The sequence below is a fragment of the Pantherophis guttatus genome, chromosome 5, assembly GCF_059756535.1.
Source record: "Pantherophis guttatus breed Tessera chromosome 5, ASM5975653v1, whole genome shotgun sequence".
NCBI classification, from domain to species: domain Eukaryota; kingdom Metazoa; phylum Chordata; class Lepidosauria; order Squamata; family Colubridae; genus Pantherophis; species Pantherophis guttatus.
In genome coordinates, this window is record NC_142067.1 from 94,407,981 (window position 1) to 94,428,183 (window position 20,203).

A 20,203-nucleotide genomic window follows, 5' to 3' on the forward strand; every position below is an offset into this window, starting at 1 on the left:
GAGGACTGGTCGTAAGTGCGAGGACCTTCCAGAAATGACTCTGACCAGCTAGCCACGCCTACCTAGTCACATGACCTGTAAAAAAATTAGAACCCACCCCTGGCCACCTTGTATAGTTGCTTACAACTAGCAGGCTCCTTTCCTTCCTTTCCTTTATTTGCATACCACCCAATTCGGGAAAGCATCTGGCCAGCATCAACCAATGGAAAAAAAATGTCTGAAATAATAAATCCAATGTCTGAAAAAATAAACCAAATGCAATATCAAAATATTACACCCACACACACAAAATGTGCAACAGCATGCAACAATCTTCAATCATACCATGCTCTTTTCCTGCACTTGATGAACTATTCAATCATGACTACTCTCCTGAGACCCAAAAGGAAGACTTTTTCTCTAAGAAAGGGAATTCCAAGGTATGGGAAAAATTATGAGGCCCAAGACAGATGTCATTCTTCTGTAGACAGGATCTGGAGGTAGTTGACCCTATTCAACTTGATTAGGTAGTCTCCAGCATTAGATGGATAATGGAGAAGATGCCCCCAGATAATCCATATATGGTCTTAAAGGTTGCAACAAGCACCTTGAATTACATCCAGAAGCCTACTGGCAATCATTGCAGCTCCCAAAGCAGTGGGTAAATCTTCACTGTGCAGGCTTGTTACCAACCATAGCTTCTGAATGCTTTCCATGGCTATTTTCATCTAGCGTTTACAATAATCTGTGAGGGAGGTGACTAGGGGATTGGCTGTGAACAGGGTTTCCTGATCCATGGAATTGGTGGTGCACAAGATGTGACTGGGCAAATGTTTTGTAAGTTGTATTGGTTACTAGTTTGTTTATTTATTTATTTATTTGTTTCCATTTCTATACCGTCCTTCTCCAAATAGGAGTCAGGGCGGTGAACAGCCAAAGTAAAAAACAGAACATACAAAATTTAAAAACAGTTTAAAATAATTAAATATTTTGGCCGTAAATTAAAACAACCCAATTTAAAATCAATTTAAAATTTAACTCAAGCCAGCCCAGCTAGTTGAAATAAATAGGTTTTCAGGGCCCGACGAAAAATCCGGAGGTCTGTTATTGTATGTATCTCTGGGGGGAGGTTGTTCCAGAGGGTGGGCGCCGCCACAGAGAAGGCTCTCCCCCTGGGGGTTGCCAGCCGACATTGTCTGGCAGATGGCACCCTGAGGAGGCCCACTCTGTGCGAGCGTACTGGCCGGTGGGAGGCTGTTGGTGGCAGAAGGTGGTCTCGTAAGTACCCCGGCCCTAAGCCATGGAGAGCTTTAAAGGTGGTCACCAACACCTTGAAGCGCACCCGGAAGACCACCAGGAGCCAGTGCAGCTCGCGCAGGAGAGGTGTCACATGGGAGCGCCTCGTCGCCCCCATAATCCCCCGCGCGGCCGCGTTCTGGTCCAGCTGGAGCCTCCGGGTGCACCCCAGGGGGAGCCCCATGTAGAGAGCGTTGCAGTAGTCCAGGCGGGAAGTGACGAGTGCCTGAGTGACTGTGCGTAGGGAGTCCCGATCTAGAAAGGGGCGTAACTAGCATATCAGGCGAACCTGATAAAAAGCCCCCCTGGCCACGGCCGTCAAATGATCTTCTAAAGACAGCCGTGCGTCCAGGAGGACGCCCAAGTTACGAGCCCTCTCCGTGGGGGCGAGTGATTCGCCCCCAATAGCCAGCGATGGCATCAGCTGGCTATATCGGGACGCCGGAAGCCACAGCCACTCGGTCTTGGAGGGGTTGAGTCGGAGCCTGTTTCTTCCCATCCAGGCCCGCACGGCCTCCAGGCACTGGGACATCACTTCAAGGGCATCGTTGGGGTGGCCTGGGGTGGAGATGTACAGCTGGGTGTCATCAGCGTACTGATGGAACTCCACCCCGAAGCCACGGATGATCTCACCCAGCGGCTTTACATAAATGTTGAACAGAAGGGGCGAGAGGACCGACCCTTGTGGCCTTGTTTCCAGGTCTAGTTCAAGGTGGTGGTGTTGAACTTTAAAGCCCTGTATGGCGTGGGATCAGGTTATTTGAGAGATTACCTCTCCCCAATTTCATCTTCTCATATCATTAGATCCAATAAAGTGGGCATGTTTTAAGTTCTCTGATTTAAGGAGCTATATCTGGTAGTCCCCAGGTAGTGGGCCTTTTCTGTTATAGCAGAATCTTTTCTCCCCTCCCTTCCAAGATGAAGTCAACTTTATAATTTCTGAGGATTGGAAAGTCCCTCTGGTTATGCCAGCAGGCCTGAGGACCCAGGGGATGGGTGAACAAATGAAGTTTGTTATTTCAGTGAAGATATTCATCACAATTAATTGCTTGAAAACAAGATTGTATAGTAGTCAAACCATGAAAGGCTATTGAATATTAATTTAGTTAACTATGTTAACTAAATTAATATTGTTCATTCTTTTCTACTGCTTTTAGTTTAGTTTTTATTTTAAGAAAAATCAAGATGACCTTGGAGATACCATGTGACCCTAGTTAACAAAACATGATTTAAGCCCACGAGAGAGAAAAAAACATTGGAACTCAAGCTTGTTCCACCTTAACTCTGTTAAGTATGAAGGAAGAAGGGGAAATGCTGTTAAATGGCTTTCAAATTTCTGTTATGGTAGCCTACATCAATAAAAAAGGATTGTAATAATACTTTTGGAGTCTGTTTTCTGATCTAGCTTACTTCAAAGGGCTGATAGTTCCAAAGATTGTCCCTAACCCTAAACATAAACCCTCTTTGAGAATTATAATTGCAGTGCTATATTTTTTTTAGAACAAAAATCTATCAGTACTTTAAAGACTGCATATGTGCTTGTTGTCTTAATTACTAATAGAAGAAATAATGTTAATTGGAATATTAATTGACTCCATTCTCAACTGAAGCTTCAAAATAGCATGCCAACAATTTTATAAATAAAATTATTTATAGTCCCTGCCTGTTTAAATAATCTTACTTCCTTACTGCAGTAACTCGCATTGTAGAATTAGCATAGTGATAACCTATGATTATTATGGAATAATACCTTAAGCTTTCATTTATTGGTATAATTCTGTTTGTATAAAGCTTTTCTCTCATGTAAAAACTTTGTTTTTATTTCTTTGCATATGTTAAAGTTAGTAATTCTTTAATATGCTTTTCAGTGTCGCTGCATTATGCAAGTTGTTTACTTTCGGATAAAGAGTTAAATACTGCTTGTACCATTTGCATTTCTTTGTTTTGTTAAGTTATACTAGATACCACCTATAACACCTATAGAAACGAATAAGACAGACATTCATAATGATAATTTGTATACCAGAATTTTTTTTCATGATGTATTATGTATTATTATACATTATGACCTGCAAATATAAATTAACTGTGGTAACATAAAAGATAAACAATTCTAAATGCTTTTTCTGGTCTTTCTTTTTATACAGGCCAGTTGGGATGCCGAAAATGGAAAAGGTTTACTTGCATAATCCCAGTTCAGAAGAGACTATTATATTAGTTTCAATATCTGCAACAACGTCACACTTTCATGCTTCTTTTTTTCAAAATAGGGTGAGCTAGTTTTGCTTTATAAAGTTGTTGTTATTGTGGAATCTTTTTATCCTATGATAAGAAACTGTACTTTAAACAAAATCCTAAATATGGGATATTGTAAACTATAAACTAAAATATGTTTATATCATTCTTCCAGTGAGGAATGGTTCAGTAAAAATGAGAGATCAATTCCTCTGGGGATTACATTTGCAAATGTATTAATTAAGTATTGCAAAGGAAAAACCTAATGACTTCAGTTTTATTATGCTACTGTAGTACTAATTCTGATAGTACTAGTACTAGTACTGATAACTGAGGAAGGACAATTTTTTTTTGTTTGATTTATATGCTGCCTTTTTTCCCTCAGGATCTAAGGTGTGCTACATTGCACTTCGTCCTTCCATTTTTCTGCACAACAATACTGGGAGGTAGAATGGGATGAAAGAAGCAATTGGTCCAAAGTTACTTTCCATGACTCAGGGTGAACTTCAATCTGGATTTTTGCAATCCTAGTCCAGGGATCTTAATAGATAGCTTGCATATATCAGTTCTTCTTTTGCATATTTAATACATTGCTTTTGAATCAATAGCATGGCATATCTTCTGACTTTTTTTCTTTTTCAGAAAATTATCCCAGGAGGAAATACATCATTTGATGTAGTTTTTCTTGCAAGAGTTGTGGGAAATGTAGAAAACACATTATTTATTAACACATCTAATCATGGGGTGTTTACTTACCAGGTAAGAACAATGTGACATTGCTTCCTAGTACAGTGTACATTAAAATAACACTGTACAGTTGAAACTAACAACAATTTATATTATTTAAGTCCTTTTTCATAGAACTGGAGTCTTGAAAGCAGGCATTTTGCTCAGAGTGCAAACCATTTGCTCAAATCCAAAGTAAAGCAACTTGCTGCTTAGGCTTTTCTTGAATAGGTTGAACACCAATAAATGGGAGTTTCTATCTTTCTGGGAATTGGTTTCACTATCTAACTGATATTTGAAAGATGTCGCCCTCATTTTCCATGTGTGGACCTGTTGGGTTTTGAATCTTTCCTAAAGTACAGGAATAAATACTCTACTTACATATCCTGGAGATTGACTGACTAAAGTTAAAATAAATATTTCCCATGATTCAGAAACGTATGTCCATTGATGCACTCCCACACAACTTTTTTTTTTCTTTTGCAGCCACATCATGATGTTGAACATTTTTTCATTTTGTTAAACTATTCTACAGTCTTTTTGATAAGAATTATTACAATATATTTTATTTCTCATTCTAGGCACTGTTTCCCAGTGTGTTTCTCTTGAATTTTATTTTATTTTCAGAGGCCCATCAGGATAGTTTTGAGTTTATTTTAGGATATTGGCTGTATTACTCTGAATTCTCTTACCTGTAGATTTAATATGCATTCTCTTATCTCTTCATCCAAGTCACTAATAAAAATGTTGAAGAATACAGACTCCAAGACGATGGCATCCTACTTGATACCTCCCTCCAGTTTTATAAGGATACATTGATATGCACTGTTTGAATATATTTCTTGGAAAGCTGAGATTAGGCAGGCTTGCTTCCTTGTAGATATTGAAATAATTAAAGCCATTCATCACTAGTTCTTTATGTTTTATTGGAAAGTATCAAACATGTCTTCTGCTTGTTTAGATGAGTGAAAGTAAGCAACAACTGTTCTTGATTTATTTATTCCTCCTTTATATTAACTAGATGCTCTTGGGAATAAATTCTTTTAGGAGTTCAAGTCCTTCTTCTTTTCTATTACCTATGTTCCTTTTGAACAAATTGTATTCTTCAATATAATAGCAGGAGTCATGTCACCAGATCTAAGGCAGAATTCTATTTGTTTTTGTTATTCCCAGTAATTATTATTACAGAGGATAGATAACAAAGTCTATAAATATAGACTTTGGTATTCTTCTTTGTTTGTTTTATTAAGAGATGTACAAGATCCCATTTTAGCAACTTTTGTACCATCCTATATAAGAGTAACCTTTTAACTTCTGAATTTTCATCTCCAGGTTATACAGGATTCATTTTATAGGCCTGTCTTCTTCAGGAATCCACCACTATTTGTTCTGTTTTGCAGTTTCTCTTTTTCTTCTTCTGTAATTCAAAGCCTGTTTCTTTTGTAAGGGCTTGAAAGCTGTAGAAATTGTTGTCCCCCGTCCCCCACCAAATGTCTTGTTTTTGGTTGTCATTCTTGTCCAGAAGCTTGCTCCTTTGGTTCATTTTCTTCATTAAGTAGAATTGATTTCTCTGTCAGTCATCTTGAAATGTCTAATTTTTTTTTATTGGATAAATCTTCATTTCATATTATGAATTAAAGGAGCCACTTATTGCTCCCAGTCTGTGACTTTTCCTTCAAGTACTGTTACAGCATCGTACTTGCTGAAAATATGTGCCAGATTGTTGGTGGATAGAAATGCAAACACATCAGAAACAATGCTGCTTACAGTTAATGTTTTCTATTCATGTATGCTTTTATTTCTAGTGCACTACTCACAGAAGATTTTGTTGTTGCTGTTCACTTCTTAGGCTCTCGGAAACAAAGTCAGAGAAAAAAATGTTAGGAACTCTTCTTTAAATACTCTTTGTAAATCTATTGTTAAACTCCTGTTTGCTCATTCAATGAACTTGTTCCCTGGAAAATTACCGTTTTATATACCTCTCATAGTCTCTGCGAATGCAATTACCCAATCATTCCCAGTGAGCAATCAACAAATGTTCAATCTGTGTGGGAAGATTACTTTTTCCCCTTATATCTGAACACATAGCCCTCAGAGGAAAGAAATACTATGGTCATTCTCTTATTGAATTCTACTGGAAAACTTTAATTTGTGATTCCTTAGTGATCATTCTTTTCTCAAATAAAAATTATTCATGGGGAAAAAACATTCCAACATGGTAATGTCTAGAAGTTTTGAACTACAAATGTATCCCAGCCGGTGTAGCAAATAATTATTTTGCCTAAGACTACTGGGATTTGTACTTCAACACATTAGATGAGGAAGGCTAGAAATATGGTCAGTAGTGCAATGCAACAGAACACCCACAAAATGTTCTTTGAACTTTGCAAAGTTTGTGCATTTAACAATATAAAAACTTGTTTTAAGAAGTGTAGTGAATTATTGTTGAACGTTCTGTGGTACTAATGATTCTAATGATAAAAATATAAGAGGAAGATACTTGAATGTCAAAGTAAGTTTTTCAAAAAAATATTTTTCAGTGTATGAAAAGAAATTATCAAAAAGTCTTACAATTCATTTTATATAAATATGGGCATAATTTAACTTCAGAATTTTAAATGATGGAATCAGGAGATAATAAAATATCAACAAATCAAACATTTTTACTATTACTGCATTAGATGATGTTAGAGAATAACATAAAACTCTCATTTGTACTGAGGGTAAAAGGCAGAAAAAATTATATACTTGAATATTTTATGATTAGGAAATTAAGTAATGCCTGAGGCTTTTAAACCTTGCAATAATGAACTTCAGATTCAGAGACCGATGTGGGAGTTTCTTTAGTGCTGAGAATTGGGTGAATTTTAAAACTAGGAGCAACAAAATAACCATATTGATTACTAAAAAATTTTTCTTCCTAAACAGGTGTTTGGAGTTGGAGTACCAAACCCTTACAGACTGCGGCCTTTTATAGGAGCAAAAGTTCCAGTGAACAGCAGTTTTTCTCCTATTATAAATATACATAATCCCCATAGTGAACCTTTGCAGGCAAGTAATAGCATTTTCATATTTATACGTATGTTAAAGAATTGTAATATATTATGTCTTTGGTCTTTGACTTACGGTCAAAGTAAGGGATGGAGCATTTATCAATATTCAGTGAACTCATTAGTGAGGTATCACATGACCACACCAGATTTTATGAGCCTTTTTGCCACCATCATTAAACTGTTGTTAAACAAGACATCATGACCATGACTTAGAACCTCATTCTAGCTTCCCCATTATCTTTGCTTGTCAAAAGTCATCTGAGAAGGTTCCAAATGGCAATAATGTGACTGCAGAATGCTATGACTCTCATAATTGCCTGACAGTTGCCAAGGCCCTAAATCATAGTTGTGACTGTAAGGATGCTGCAATGATTGTAAGTGCTAGAGCTGATTGTAAATCACTTTTTTCAGCACCATCATAACTTCAGTCACTAAATGGTTATTATGTGAGGACTACCTGCATTTCATGCAGTTCTTGAAATATTTGATCTTATCTGTTTATTTATTTTCAGGCTGGGTTATTATCTCTAACTACCCTGTTTCCCCCAAAATAAGACATCCCCCGATAATAAGCCAAATTGGGCTTTTGAGCGCATGGCAATAAGGCCAAGCACTTATTTCAGGGTTTAAAAAATATAAGACGGGCTTATTCCGGGTATTCTCAGAGGTCCAATGCTTTGCTGGCAATTGACTGACAGAGTACAAAAAATTGAAGCGCAGTCTATCCTACTATGAGCTAGCCTATTTTTTTCCTGGCAGGGTAGTATGGAAGATTGCTAGGGTTTAGGAACATTTGACAGGTCCTTCTAATGTTCCTATTCCCAAATTTTACATGGTTCCTTCTACTTTTCTAAGTTTAGGATTTCTTAATATCTGGAAAGCTAAACTTGGAAATCAACTAGAAAGCAAAAGGAGAATCCAATATTATAGACACAACTCTCACTAGACTAATTGTGGTGATTTCTCACTTCAAAATTGGGTATTTTTAAAAGAGTTATTTCACAAATATTGTATCTAAACATGTCGCCACCTTGAGACATCTAGTTTGAATTTGGATTCAAGTTTTATTAACGCTTTTAACAACTTTTTTTCTTCTATTTCCCCCCCCCCCTTTTTTTGCATTTTCTCTCAGGTAGTAGAAATGTATTCAAGTGGGGGTGATCTTCATCTAGAGCTTCCAACTGGCCAACAAGGAGGAACAAAAAAACTGTGGGTAAGTGATAATTCATTGATGTTATTATCTGCTTTTGATGACAAGCAAAATTAAATACGGCATAAGCTTTTATGGATCAAAGCACTGGAGCTTCTTTAGATCAGGGGTGTCAAACTCAATTTCACTGAGGGCTGCATCAGGGTTGTGTTTGACCTCCGGGGGCTGGGGGTGGGCGTGGCCAGGATGGGTATGGCCAGCTCAACATCACTCATGTCGGGGGCACCGGTGGTGGCCAACTGCTAAGGCAGGACTTCCCTCAGATCCTCCCTCACTCATTATAATCTTCCTTCCTTCCTTCTTTTTCTTCTTTTTCCTTCCCTTTCTTTCTTTCCCTCTTTCCTTATTTTTCCTTCCTTGCTCTCTTCCTATCTTTCCTTCTTTTTCTTTGTCTTTCCTCTTTCCCTTCTCTTTTCCTGTCGCTTCTTGCATGCTCAAATGCAAAAGGGGAAACATTTCTCCTTTTGTTTTGTTTTTAGTTTGTTTTGTTAGCCCTCTGCCAGCGAAAAGGGAGCCCAGGGGCCCCACGCACTCCCCGCATCCCGTTTTCAGCCGCAACGGCCTCCTGCAGCCCTCTGCCAGCGAAAACGGAATCCTGCAGCCCTCTGCCAGCGAAAACGGAACTAGATTATCATTAATTATTGCTTTTGTGTGAATGAAGTACAGTTTTCAGAAATGTGAAAAGCATAGAGAAGGGAAACACAGATACATTCTCAAATTACCATCACAATTTAGTCCAACATTTTCATTGCTAAGCAAGGCAGTTGTTAAATGAGCTGTGCCCCATTTTATGACCTTTTTGCCACAGTAGTTAAGTGAATCACTCCAGCTGTTAAGTGAATCATGCGGTTGTTAAGGGAATCTGACTTCCTCCATTGATTTTGCTTGTCAGAAGCCAGTTGGGAAGGTTACAGATGGTGATCACATGACCCTGGAAAATTGCAACTGTCATAAATACATGACAGTTGCCAGATTTTGATCATGTGATCCTAGGGATGCTGCAATAGTTGTAAGTGTGAAAACTGGGCATACATCATTTTACAGTGCCATTGTAACTTAAAACTGACACTAAACAAATGGTTCTAAGTCACAGCCTACTCTAGTACAAGTTGAAACCTCTTTATGTTTCTTTATTGTTATGATTAGAAGCATGGTTATGGGTTTTTATATAGTGATAATATAAAATATATTTCTACTAAATATATAATCAACAGATCAAAATATACTCAACATTATACTAAATGGATTTCTGAACCTTTAATTTTTTTGACTCACATTTTCCTCTATTGTCTATTCAACAGGAAATCCCTCCCTATGAAACTAAAGGAGTAATGAGAGCAAGTTTTTCTTCAAGAGAAGCAGATAATTACACAGCATTTATTCGAATAAAAACAAATGCCTCAGATACTACAGAGTTCATTATTCTTCCAGTAGAAGTAGAAGTTACAACAGGTTTGTGATATAGTTTTTTAATCAGTTCCATGTCCTTTTCTTCTCTGGTGTAAAAGAAGCTAATTTTGATTATTTTCTTTTAAAGCTCCAGGAATTTATTCATCAACAGAAATGCTAGATTTTGGTACTTTAAGAACACAAGGTAAATCCTACATTTGAATATTTCTTATAATTATTATTGATTTAATTACACAATTGACATCCTTTCTGATTTCACACATTTATGATGGCACCTGTATATACGATAAACATGATCATTTAAAAGAAAACACATCTTTAAATCAGCAGCACATCAGTCATCTCAAGCCTAAAAGTTTGATGGGGAACAGCCACAACATTGCTACCAGTAAAATCTAAAATGTGGGAGGGCATCTGAACTGGGGAAAAGCGTATTCCAAAATGACAATTTTCTGTGCCACAAAAACCTGCGACTGAGCTTTGACTTTTCTAAACATCTGGAGAAAAGGAGACCAGCGTTCTGTGCAGTTTATAGAAGTAGCACTGTTGAAGTGCCTCTTAGCATGTTAGCATGCAGACAGTTACATTCTGTGCCTACTACAGCTTGCAGATATTCTTCAAAGACAGCCCCAAGTAAAAGGTACTGCAGTAATTCAGTCTCGAGGTAATGAAGGCCTCAATGCCTCTCTTTCAAAATAGTAAAATTTGTGCACTAAAGCTTGAAAAAGTTGTCCTACTTACGTTCTCCACCAGCAGCTAAAGCAAAAACTATAAATCCAGAAGTCCTTATGTCATGGGCTTCTTCTTTCAAACAGTGTGCAATCAAGGATTAGTATAAGGGACGCCTCCAAATCTGATTGTTTCTGGAGAAATAACTCAAATCTTGTTGTGATTCAGTTTCAGGGGTGTCAAACTGGTGGCCGGTGGGCCAAATTTGTCACACACAGGCCACGCCCATCCTAGCTCCACAAAGGAGAAAAATGTCACGATATATCATGTGACAGTGTGATGCTGCGAGTTTGATACCCGTGATCTTCTTCATCTCCTATCTCTGGGTGTTTAACTGAAGTATTTAACAGTTTCATACAGATCTTAAATGCCATGGAGAAAAAAATCAAGCCCTGGCCAACCAATATGGAATTCCTAAAGGCCCAATTACATAGCTCTCATTAGTGCAAACCAGTGCTTCCCACCCTCAACCTTCTTATGCAGTCTAAAAGAAATGAGATACCATTATGGGATTAATGCATTTTTGTTCTGTTCTTTAGATTTGGTATGTAATAATTATCTCTCAGATAGACAGTGTATAGATACAGTGTATAGATATTTATCTATATACATGCTTTATTATGTTTTTGTAGTACAGATAAAGTAAAATTAAGTAAATGAAACTAAGATTTAGTATCTCCAGATTAATGTACAAATTTATTTGATTTCCTGTACACTATATTTGAATATACCAGCAATAACTTCCTGCCTTGGGCAGGGGGTTGGACTGGAAAATCTTCAAGGTCTTTTCCAGCCATGTGAGACTATGATTCTACACTGCGAGTTAAAGTTTCAGTTGCATTTTGTTTCTCTGGATTAACAGTGCTATACTGTTTGCAAACCATTTTAAAAAGATTTGAAGACTTGTGTAATTGACTTCAAAAACTTTCAGTTTGTTATAATTTCCTGTTCAAATATATAAGAAATATATAGGATTTGCATTTGACTTTTCAACCCACAGTTACGCCCTTGGTCAATATTAATTGCTATATTAAAGAAAAAAGGAGCATTTTAAATAATCTGTTTACCAATTAAAGATTACAATTTTCTAATTAGGAAAATAAAATGCTCTTGTCCTTGGAAAACCAAAATATATACTTACAGCTAAAATTAGTTAAGTTCTGACTTTGGGTAGTAAACTACTTACAATGCCTTCTATATGTCTCAACAGATCTGCCAAAAATTTTAAATCTACATTTGTTAAATTCAGGAACAAAAGATGTACCAATAACTGTAAGTATTGCCAGCATAATTTCACAGTTCATTATAACTTTCCTTTGTTTTGTACACTTAAATTCATATTAGTGACTTTGGGCCAATAACTTTCTCTCAGCCTACCCCGCCCCCCACACACACACACAGTTGTTGTGGAGAAAACAGGAAGTAGTATTAGGGATGTTTGCTGCCTTGAGTTATTTATAAAAATAACAAGGGAGAAAAAGAGAGAGAGAGAGAAAGAGAAAGAAAGATAATTAGAAGTCAAAGCTTGGGTTCTGAAAGTTTAGCTCCCCTTTTCTTTTCTTTTTTTTTATTTAAAAAGTTTTATTTTATAAACAAACAAACAATACATCATCAATCATTCCATATATCTTCTGAATACATCTTTTGTGTCTTCTTTTTACTCTTCCAATATTTATCATATCTTAATATTATCATTTGTTCCCCTTTTCTTATGGCATGTGGTGGAATAATTTGGATTCCCAGGAGGGAGGGGCTACATTCCAGAGAGCAAAGAGGCATCAAAGCCATTGAAGTTTTGGTCTTTGGGAGAAAGACAGTTAAGGATTCATCCTTAACTATTCCCAATGAATATCTATAGTGATGCAAATGGTTGCTTTAGTTTGGCAAGTTTTTTGTCTCTAGGTGAGGAACAATAAGGGAAAATTCTCTAGGATAATTCCAGATGCCCGTCTTGTTTCTTGGGGCCTGACATACCATTTGCATTGTCACCTATCCTTTATGCATAATATTTACTTTTTCCAAGTCAGTATCAACCTTTGCAAGATTATCAGCTTTTGGCACCACATCTTGCCAGAGATTTATGCTACCTGTTTATAATATAAATTAACAGTGCTTTATATAAGTAGGGTTACCCTGAAGGGAATGGACCTAGCAAGTTTCTAGACCATGAAAGTTTCTGGTTTACTAAGCATTTTGAGACTAAATTGGTATATAATATTCATTTTATCTTTGGGTTATGGTTGCAGAGAAGTCTGATTGTTGAAGGTTAACAATTTGTTTTTGAGAATGTGCCTCATTTGACTTAATATTTCTTTGTCTATATGATTTAATACATTTAATAAGATAAGACTCATATACTTGCATCTAGGAAGTGATTAATATCCCACAGAATTATGATTGCCATAAAAATTATATAGTTTTGAGACCCGCCTAAAGAATCATGTCCCAAATTATTTTTGTTCAAACTGTAGCCAATCAAAATACAGGTAGTCCTCAACTTACGGCCACAATTGAGCCTAAAATTTCTGTTGCTAAACAAGACAGTTGTTAAGTGAATTTTGCCCCATTTTACAATCTTCCTTGCCAATGCAGTTAAGTGAATCATTGCAGTTGTTAAGTTAGTAACACGATTGTTAATTGAATCTGGCTTCCCCATTGACTTTGCTTGTCAGAAGGTTGCAAAAGGAGATTGCATGACCCAAGGACACTGCAATCATCATAAATCTCAGTTGCCACGTGTCTGAATTTTAATCATGTGATCATGAGGTAGGTGTGAAAAACAGTTGGAAGTCACTTTTTTCAGTGATGTAATATTGAATGGACACTAATTGAACTATTGTAAGTTGAGGATTACCTGTATTCACTTTTGGATCAAAGTTCTGGAGGTGATATTGGTGTACATTTTGTCTAAAGTTACCACAGTGCTAAAATAGAGTGTTGGTGCATTTACAAAGGTAGCAGTGTTTCTTATAGTGTCCTAATCAGGTTTCTCATTTGTTGTTTTAATTAACAGAGTGGTAGAGCAGAATGTTTGTTTATACATATGCTTGTACACATACTTGAGTTGCTCTTTTAAATCTAATGTAGCTTTCTTTTTTCCTTATCTTCCACACAGAAAATTACATCATTGGGTTATGATTAGTTAGTAGTTTGCAGAGCCAGCAGTTGGCTGGTTTTGCCTCTCTAAATTGATAATAACGTTATCAAAAAGAAACCTTAATTGCTAGACTCAGATTTAGAAGCTTGAGAAATGTATTTATTAACATCTAGCATTGTAGAAATTCTCTAAATAACATCTAGCATGTAGCAATTCTCAAAATAAGATAAAATATGCATAATCACATTGTTATAGAAGAGACTTACCGTATTTTTTGGTCTATAAGATGCACTTCCGCCCACCCCCACCCCCAAAGTGGGTGGAAATGTCTGTGTGTCTTATGGAGCGAATATTGCGGGGGGGGAGGGGTTTTGTTGTGACTCCGACCCCCGACCCTGTCCTAACAGAGGGAGAGGACTCAGAAGGTGAAGGACAGGATTTGGCAAAGCCTCCCTCTCCAGGACCCTCCTCTCTGGCAATGCCTCAGGTTTCCTCCGAAGGCCAAGAGATATGCCAGGAGCAAGGCACTTCGGAGCAGCTGCAGATAGAGAATGAGGGGGATGAGTTTTGGCTGGATCCCAGACAGCGTCGGAAGGATAAGCGCGCATGCAGGGAAAGAGGCGTGGGCGGGCCAGAGATTGAGCTGAGTCACTGGACCACACCCCACAAGGGATAAAAGGGGGTGTGTCAGCTATTCAGGCCTTGTGACAGACAAATTGAAAAGCTTGGAAGTCATATCGTGTTTCTAGAACCCTATTAGAATCTCTTTTTGGATTTCTTCGGACTGGACTTTGACAATTCTTTGCTTTGTGGAATTAATTTGGTATATCGGACTGAGGAGAAGAAACCTCCCTTAGTGAGTAAAATCTCTTGGCAGGCGGTTCATGGGTCGCTGCCAAGTCTGTTATCTTAAAGGAATTCCTGACTGTTTGATTCATTAACTCCTGGCTGTCTGTTTGTGTGTGTGCGTGCGACGGGGACAGAACAGGTTTGGTGCGGCGGTGGCATTCATCACTGCCGGGAGACACTGGAGCCTTCGCTGCTAAGCAGCTGATTGGTGGTTGGATTGGCCTCCCGGAATACTGCCAATCAGCTGTTCTAGGTGGCGGTGATCACTGCCGCCTAGAACAGCTGATCTGCAGTATTCCGGGAGGCCAATCCAACCACCAATCAGCTGCTCGGCAGTGAAGGCTCCAGTGTTCCCAGCAGAGGCAGCAGACACGGTGGAGGCAGCCATTGCAGCGTTTCCAGTCGGTCAGCCCACTGATCGGCGGGGCTACAGGAGGCCGGAATCCAGCTGTCGCTCAGCTGACCAGTGGTGAGCGCAACGGAGCGGAGCCCTGACGAGCCACGTGCTGGGGCCGCGATAATGTGCTGTAGCTGACCAGCTGTTTGCTGCAAGGACGCTAGCCAGATGAATACCGGATGGATGCTGGAAGGCAGAGGCAGATTTCTTTTTCTTGTTTTTCTCCTCTAAAGCTAATGTACGTCTTATGGTCCAGTGTGTTTTATAGTACGAAAAATACAGTAAATACATCTGACACAAGTTGGAGCCTAAGAAACATTTCACGAATCCCTGATCTGTTCCCCATCATGTGGCTTAAATGGTATCAATAAAAATATCCAGTATCCAAGTATCCAGAATTATCAATGGATACTTTCTAAACAATATACTATTGAGTTCCAGAAATAAATCTACACTAATTGAATACAAAACTGCTGTTGTTAATCATAATAGTAGAAAAATACAGATAATCCTGCTGGATAGAACCTGTTTCCATGTTCGTTGTTAAATTGTTTAGTTAATTCTCTTTGTTATTTGATAACCTTATTCACTGGTATTTTACTTTTGGCTATAAGGTGAGATAAAAATATAATGATAGTAATATCCTAATATGTAGAATCCTAATGGTTTGATCACTGACACTTTACAGAAAAATTGGTACATATATTTAAATTTACTCTAAAAGATAAAGTATTTTTCATATAATAGGGAAGCACAACTTTTTGGATCGTGGACATTGCTTCAGCACGGTTTGAGAGCAAAGAAGTCTATTTCAAACGTCATTCGAATGTCATGAGAAAGGCCAAGACTATATTTAGCTGAAATCTAATCTAGATAGTCCTAGGATTAAATTCTTTCAGTACTTTCTAACACTATAGCCAATTTCTATAGCCACTAAAGTGTTTATTCTTTTATAATCATTAAATTCAAAGCTTATGGATTTCAGAAAAAAGGAAGTGTTAATATTGAAGTAGCCAAAAAGTTGTAATTATTTGATTTCTATGCCAGAAACAATAAATCATGAATAAGTAATTCCATAACCTCCAAATATTTTGTACAACTGTATTTCTGCCAGTGATTACATTGGCTGAGCTTGATGAAAGTTCAAAACATTTGATGAATGCTACAATAATTTATTTATTTATTCATTCATTCATTCATTCATTCATTCATTCAATTTCTATACCACCCTTCTCCCGAAGGACTCAGGGCGGTGAACAGTTAAAATAATATACATATAAAATGTGAATATAATGCCTTTTATTGCCTTATATTTACATTTATATTGGCAGTTTTGCTTTATTTTTGAGTTCATAGGTGTGTCAAAAATGACGATATAACCCAACCAAAAACTTGTCCACCAGATTTATGGTTCTTCCAATAGCTCCATGCCAATGCTAGGGAAAACAGGTGATGATTATTGTTTTGAGACCTTAGTTGCACCAGAAGAATTGCCCCACAGGTGACTGGATGTAAGGGCCCTTAGGCCTTAGGAACAAGATAGACTGTAGCCTGTAAGGTTTTGTGATTAAAATAATTTTTCTGCAGTGGTTTCACTTCTTCATTAGTAGGAGGTTTCAATTGCTGTGCAAGGGGGAAAGTGGTATATCCATCAGTCAGGTTACTGTAACACATTCCACACCAGCTGCCTTTTAAGATGCCCTAAAAGCTTCAATTAATCTAAAATGCAATAGCCCATTTGCTAAAACTGAGCATAGTATTTCAGCCTATGCTACCATCACTATACTTGATATTGTTCAATTTCTGAATCCAGTTCAAAGTGCTAGTTAGGCTCACATGACTTGGCTCTTTTATATGTAGACAACCATCTCTAATAACAAGATCTACTAAGCCACATGCATTGTAGAGATATGGGATATGGGATATCCTGAACCTCTCTGCCCTTTCAGATATGCCAGTATGCCAGGTTATATGGAGGTGAGGAAGCACAGGTAAAAGGAGCAATCAAGTCCACTGATAATGCTCATTACATTTTTGGACCAATTCTGTTGGATGTTACCATAATATTTTAAATTCCTATTGCATGGCAACACCAAAAATAGGAAAATGATAAAACTATATCTGTGGTAGGATCCTATCATTTTAACCAATGCATGTTTTTATTTTTGAAGAAGTTTATTAAAGCACTTCAATCACATTAAAAAACAATGCTTAAAAGGCAGGATGGGAGGTGGTTTTATTGTCATTTTGCATGCTATAACTTAATATATTTTTAATTTCAACTGTATGAAAACAGATATTGGAGATTAAAACAAATTAAAATTGTGTGGGTTGTATATTTTCTTTCATCACATGCAATATGCCTAAGAGTTTAGTTTCTTTCTAATGTAATGTAGAAGGCTACCAAGTATTACTTTTATAAAAATCTAAAATGTAAGGGCTTTAGGTTTCTATGTAATCCAGATTATTATGGATTGTTGTCATTCTAATATATTTTTGTGATAGCATACAGTTCTAGTCATCATATTTTCTAACCTAAGAAATAAAAGTTGAAAAAATACAATGAAATAAGTTAAGTAAGTGTTTGGGAATTAAAATTAATGTGTGTTGCTACTGTGAATTGTGTTTTTTTCCCTGACGAATATTTTCAATAATGAATGGATGATCTGAGTTAATTATAAGTAAAAATAATAGTAGTGGGTTGAATTGTTTAGTATGCAAAAACAATTTTACTTCTTTTTCAGAGTGTTAGACCCACACCACAAAATGAAGCTATCATGATCCATTTCAAGCCAATTACATTGAGAGCTTCTGAAAATAAATATACCAAAGTTGCAACTATTAGTTTTGATGGTATGTGATAATGTTGGTAATAGCATTCAGTGAAATCAAAATACATTTTTAAAATTTAGTTTTTATTCAAAGCTAAGAATATTTTAATGAATATAAATAAATGTATTACTATTTGCTTTTATTTTGAAAGTAGTCATTACTTAATATAATACATTTAGCAAATCTTTGTCTAGGGGACATAACTAATTACAATCAATACCTCGTGGATTTCAGCAGATTGTATGAATTAGTTTAAAAGTAGTTAATTTAAAAGAGTCACTGAACATAATCAGGGATAAATTGATTTGTGATATGTATATGATTGGTTGTTCATCAGATTGCAGCAAACATAGCATACCTCAACTTCAGCAAAGTTCTGAAGAGGCTCCCATGAGATTCTTATATAAAGGATGGCAAAATATAGGATGGACTATGCTATCATTAAATGCTTAAAAAGCTGGCTAATGATTGTATTCAGTGAGTGTTCATCAGCAATCAGGTGTAACATTAGGTTTCATTCTGTGCCATTCAACGTATCTATGAATGGAACTGATGAGGAATTGCAGACAAAGTGAAGATAGGATATTGACAAACACTATAAGGAATATTATCACAAGCTGAAAAAATTGGTAGTAAAGAAGATGGTTTTCAACAAGGACAGACAAGTCCCATATTTGAATAGAAAAAAGACGAAGGCTTAGGATGGGAGAGATCACATCGAGTAGTAATACACATGAAAGGTATCTGGGTATGTTTTTGAATATCTGAACAGAAGACAATGTGATGCACCCTAGAATTTCATTTATTCTGTAGCTGTATCAGTAGAAGTGTAATGTCAAGTTCAATAGAAGTCATTGTTTTTCTACTTTGAATTTGTCAAACCAAATAGAATCTCAGATCCTGTTCTAGTTCTGCATTGTAGAAAGGATATTGGTAAACTCAAGCAAGTCTATAGAAGAACAGTTGATGAGGCTAAAAGGAAAAAACATTTGAGGAACTTTGGGAGGAACTGAGTATGTTTAGCTTGGAGAAGAAAAGTCTGCTGAGTGACTGCTGTCTTCAAATTTTTGAAAGATGTAGAAGATAAAATAGATGAAATTGTTATTCCAGGAGAGAAGGGTTCTGTTCTGCTGCTTTAAATATTTCAGCAGATGCCATATAATGTAGTAATGGATTCAAGCAGTGGGCTGGAGTTTGGACTATACAGATTATCTACATGGTCTATTCCAATCCTTAAATTTTACTGTGTATTATCTGATTCAATATACAGTAGTACACAAAACAATTCAAAGTGAAGAATCTGTTGAAGACACTGTCTTCTCCTTTTGACTAAAAAAAATAAAGGAGTACTTCACTTTTAGTTAGTAGTTAGCCTTACGGTATTATGCTTAAATATCAAAATAAACAATTGCATTCTGATATGTGTAGTTAAAAATATACATAAAGTAACATTGATTCTTTCTATTTGTGTATCTGTATATATAGCATCAAAAGCAAAACGACCTGCACAATTTTCTGGAAAAATAACTGTGAAAGCAAAAGAGAAGACTTATTCAAAACTTGAAATTCCATATCAGGCAGAAGTATTGGATGGGTAAGATTACATTAGCATGTGTTTTTGAAAATTGCTTTGCATTTTTAACTATGCACAACATTTTATAGACGTTAAACAATTGCATAGCTCCTGATAGTGATGTGAAATAACTTCATGATTGCAGGGTATAGTTTATTTGAACAGTGTCAAAGCAAGATTATGATTTTTCCTTTGTTTTCTTGGATTTGGGGAAAGAGTGGTATATCCTTCACTGCTGAGTTCTATTAAATCCAATGTAATTAAACTGGGTAGCATGGAATAATTTATCAGAATCATATTATTGAAATTCAAATAGAGGGCACTGTATGTATGTATAGCAGCCCCCCCCCCTTTGGCTTTGGCCCAGTACTAGGCTGCGGCTAGTTCAGAACTGAGTCGTATGAGTGGAAGGCCGACACACGCAACTCAACTTGCGTGAGCAAGCAATGAGCCAGCGTGCACCAACGCAACCAGTTGGAAGGGCCAGTTCCTCCCTCTCCTCCCCCCTCTCCGGGCTGCCAAGCCACAAAGGTTGGGGACCACTGCTATATAGCCTTGGAGATGGAAGTTGCCTACTCGACTTGTATGTCAAATTTTGGCAGAATATTTATTTATTTATTTATTTATTTATTTATTTATTTATTTATTTACTTACTTATTTACTTATTTACTTATTTATTTGGAAATTTATATTGCCGCCTATTCGCACATGGTGACTCAAGGTGGCTTACAAGAATATAAAACCTCATATAAAAACAATAAAACTAATAAGAGAGAGAATAATAGCATAAATTAATAATAATAATAAAATAACCCT

At 36.7% G+C, this 20,203-nt stretch overlaps 1 protein-coding gene across 1 annotated transcript in view; it reads left to right on the top strand.

Annotated features, from left to right (window-relative positions):
* Window positions 1-20,203, top strand: part of TMEM131 (transmembrane protein 131) — a 95,659-nt gene that overhangs the window by 33,770 nt on the left and 41,686 nt on the right. The window contains exons 5-13 of the mRNA XM_087871465.1: window positions 3,423-3,546; window positions 4,153-4,269; window positions 7,165-7,291; window positions 8,426-8,502; window positions 9,801-9,951; window positions 10,037-10,093; window positions 11,849-11,910; window positions 17,726-17,834; window positions 19,299-19,407. Coding sequence (XP_087727591.1) covers window positions 3,423-3,546; window positions 4,153-4,269; window positions 7,165-7,291; window positions 8,426-8,502; window positions 9,801-9,951; window positions 10,037-10,093; window positions 11,849-11,910; window positions 17,726-17,834; window positions 19,299-19,407 — 933 coding nt within the window. The remainder of the gene's footprint in view (window positions 1-3,422; window positions 3,547-4,152; window positions 4,270-7,164; window positions 7,292-8,425; window positions 8,503-9,800; window positions 9,952-10,036; window positions 10,094-11,848; window positions 11,911-17,725; window positions 17,835-19,298; window positions 19,408-20,203) is intronic.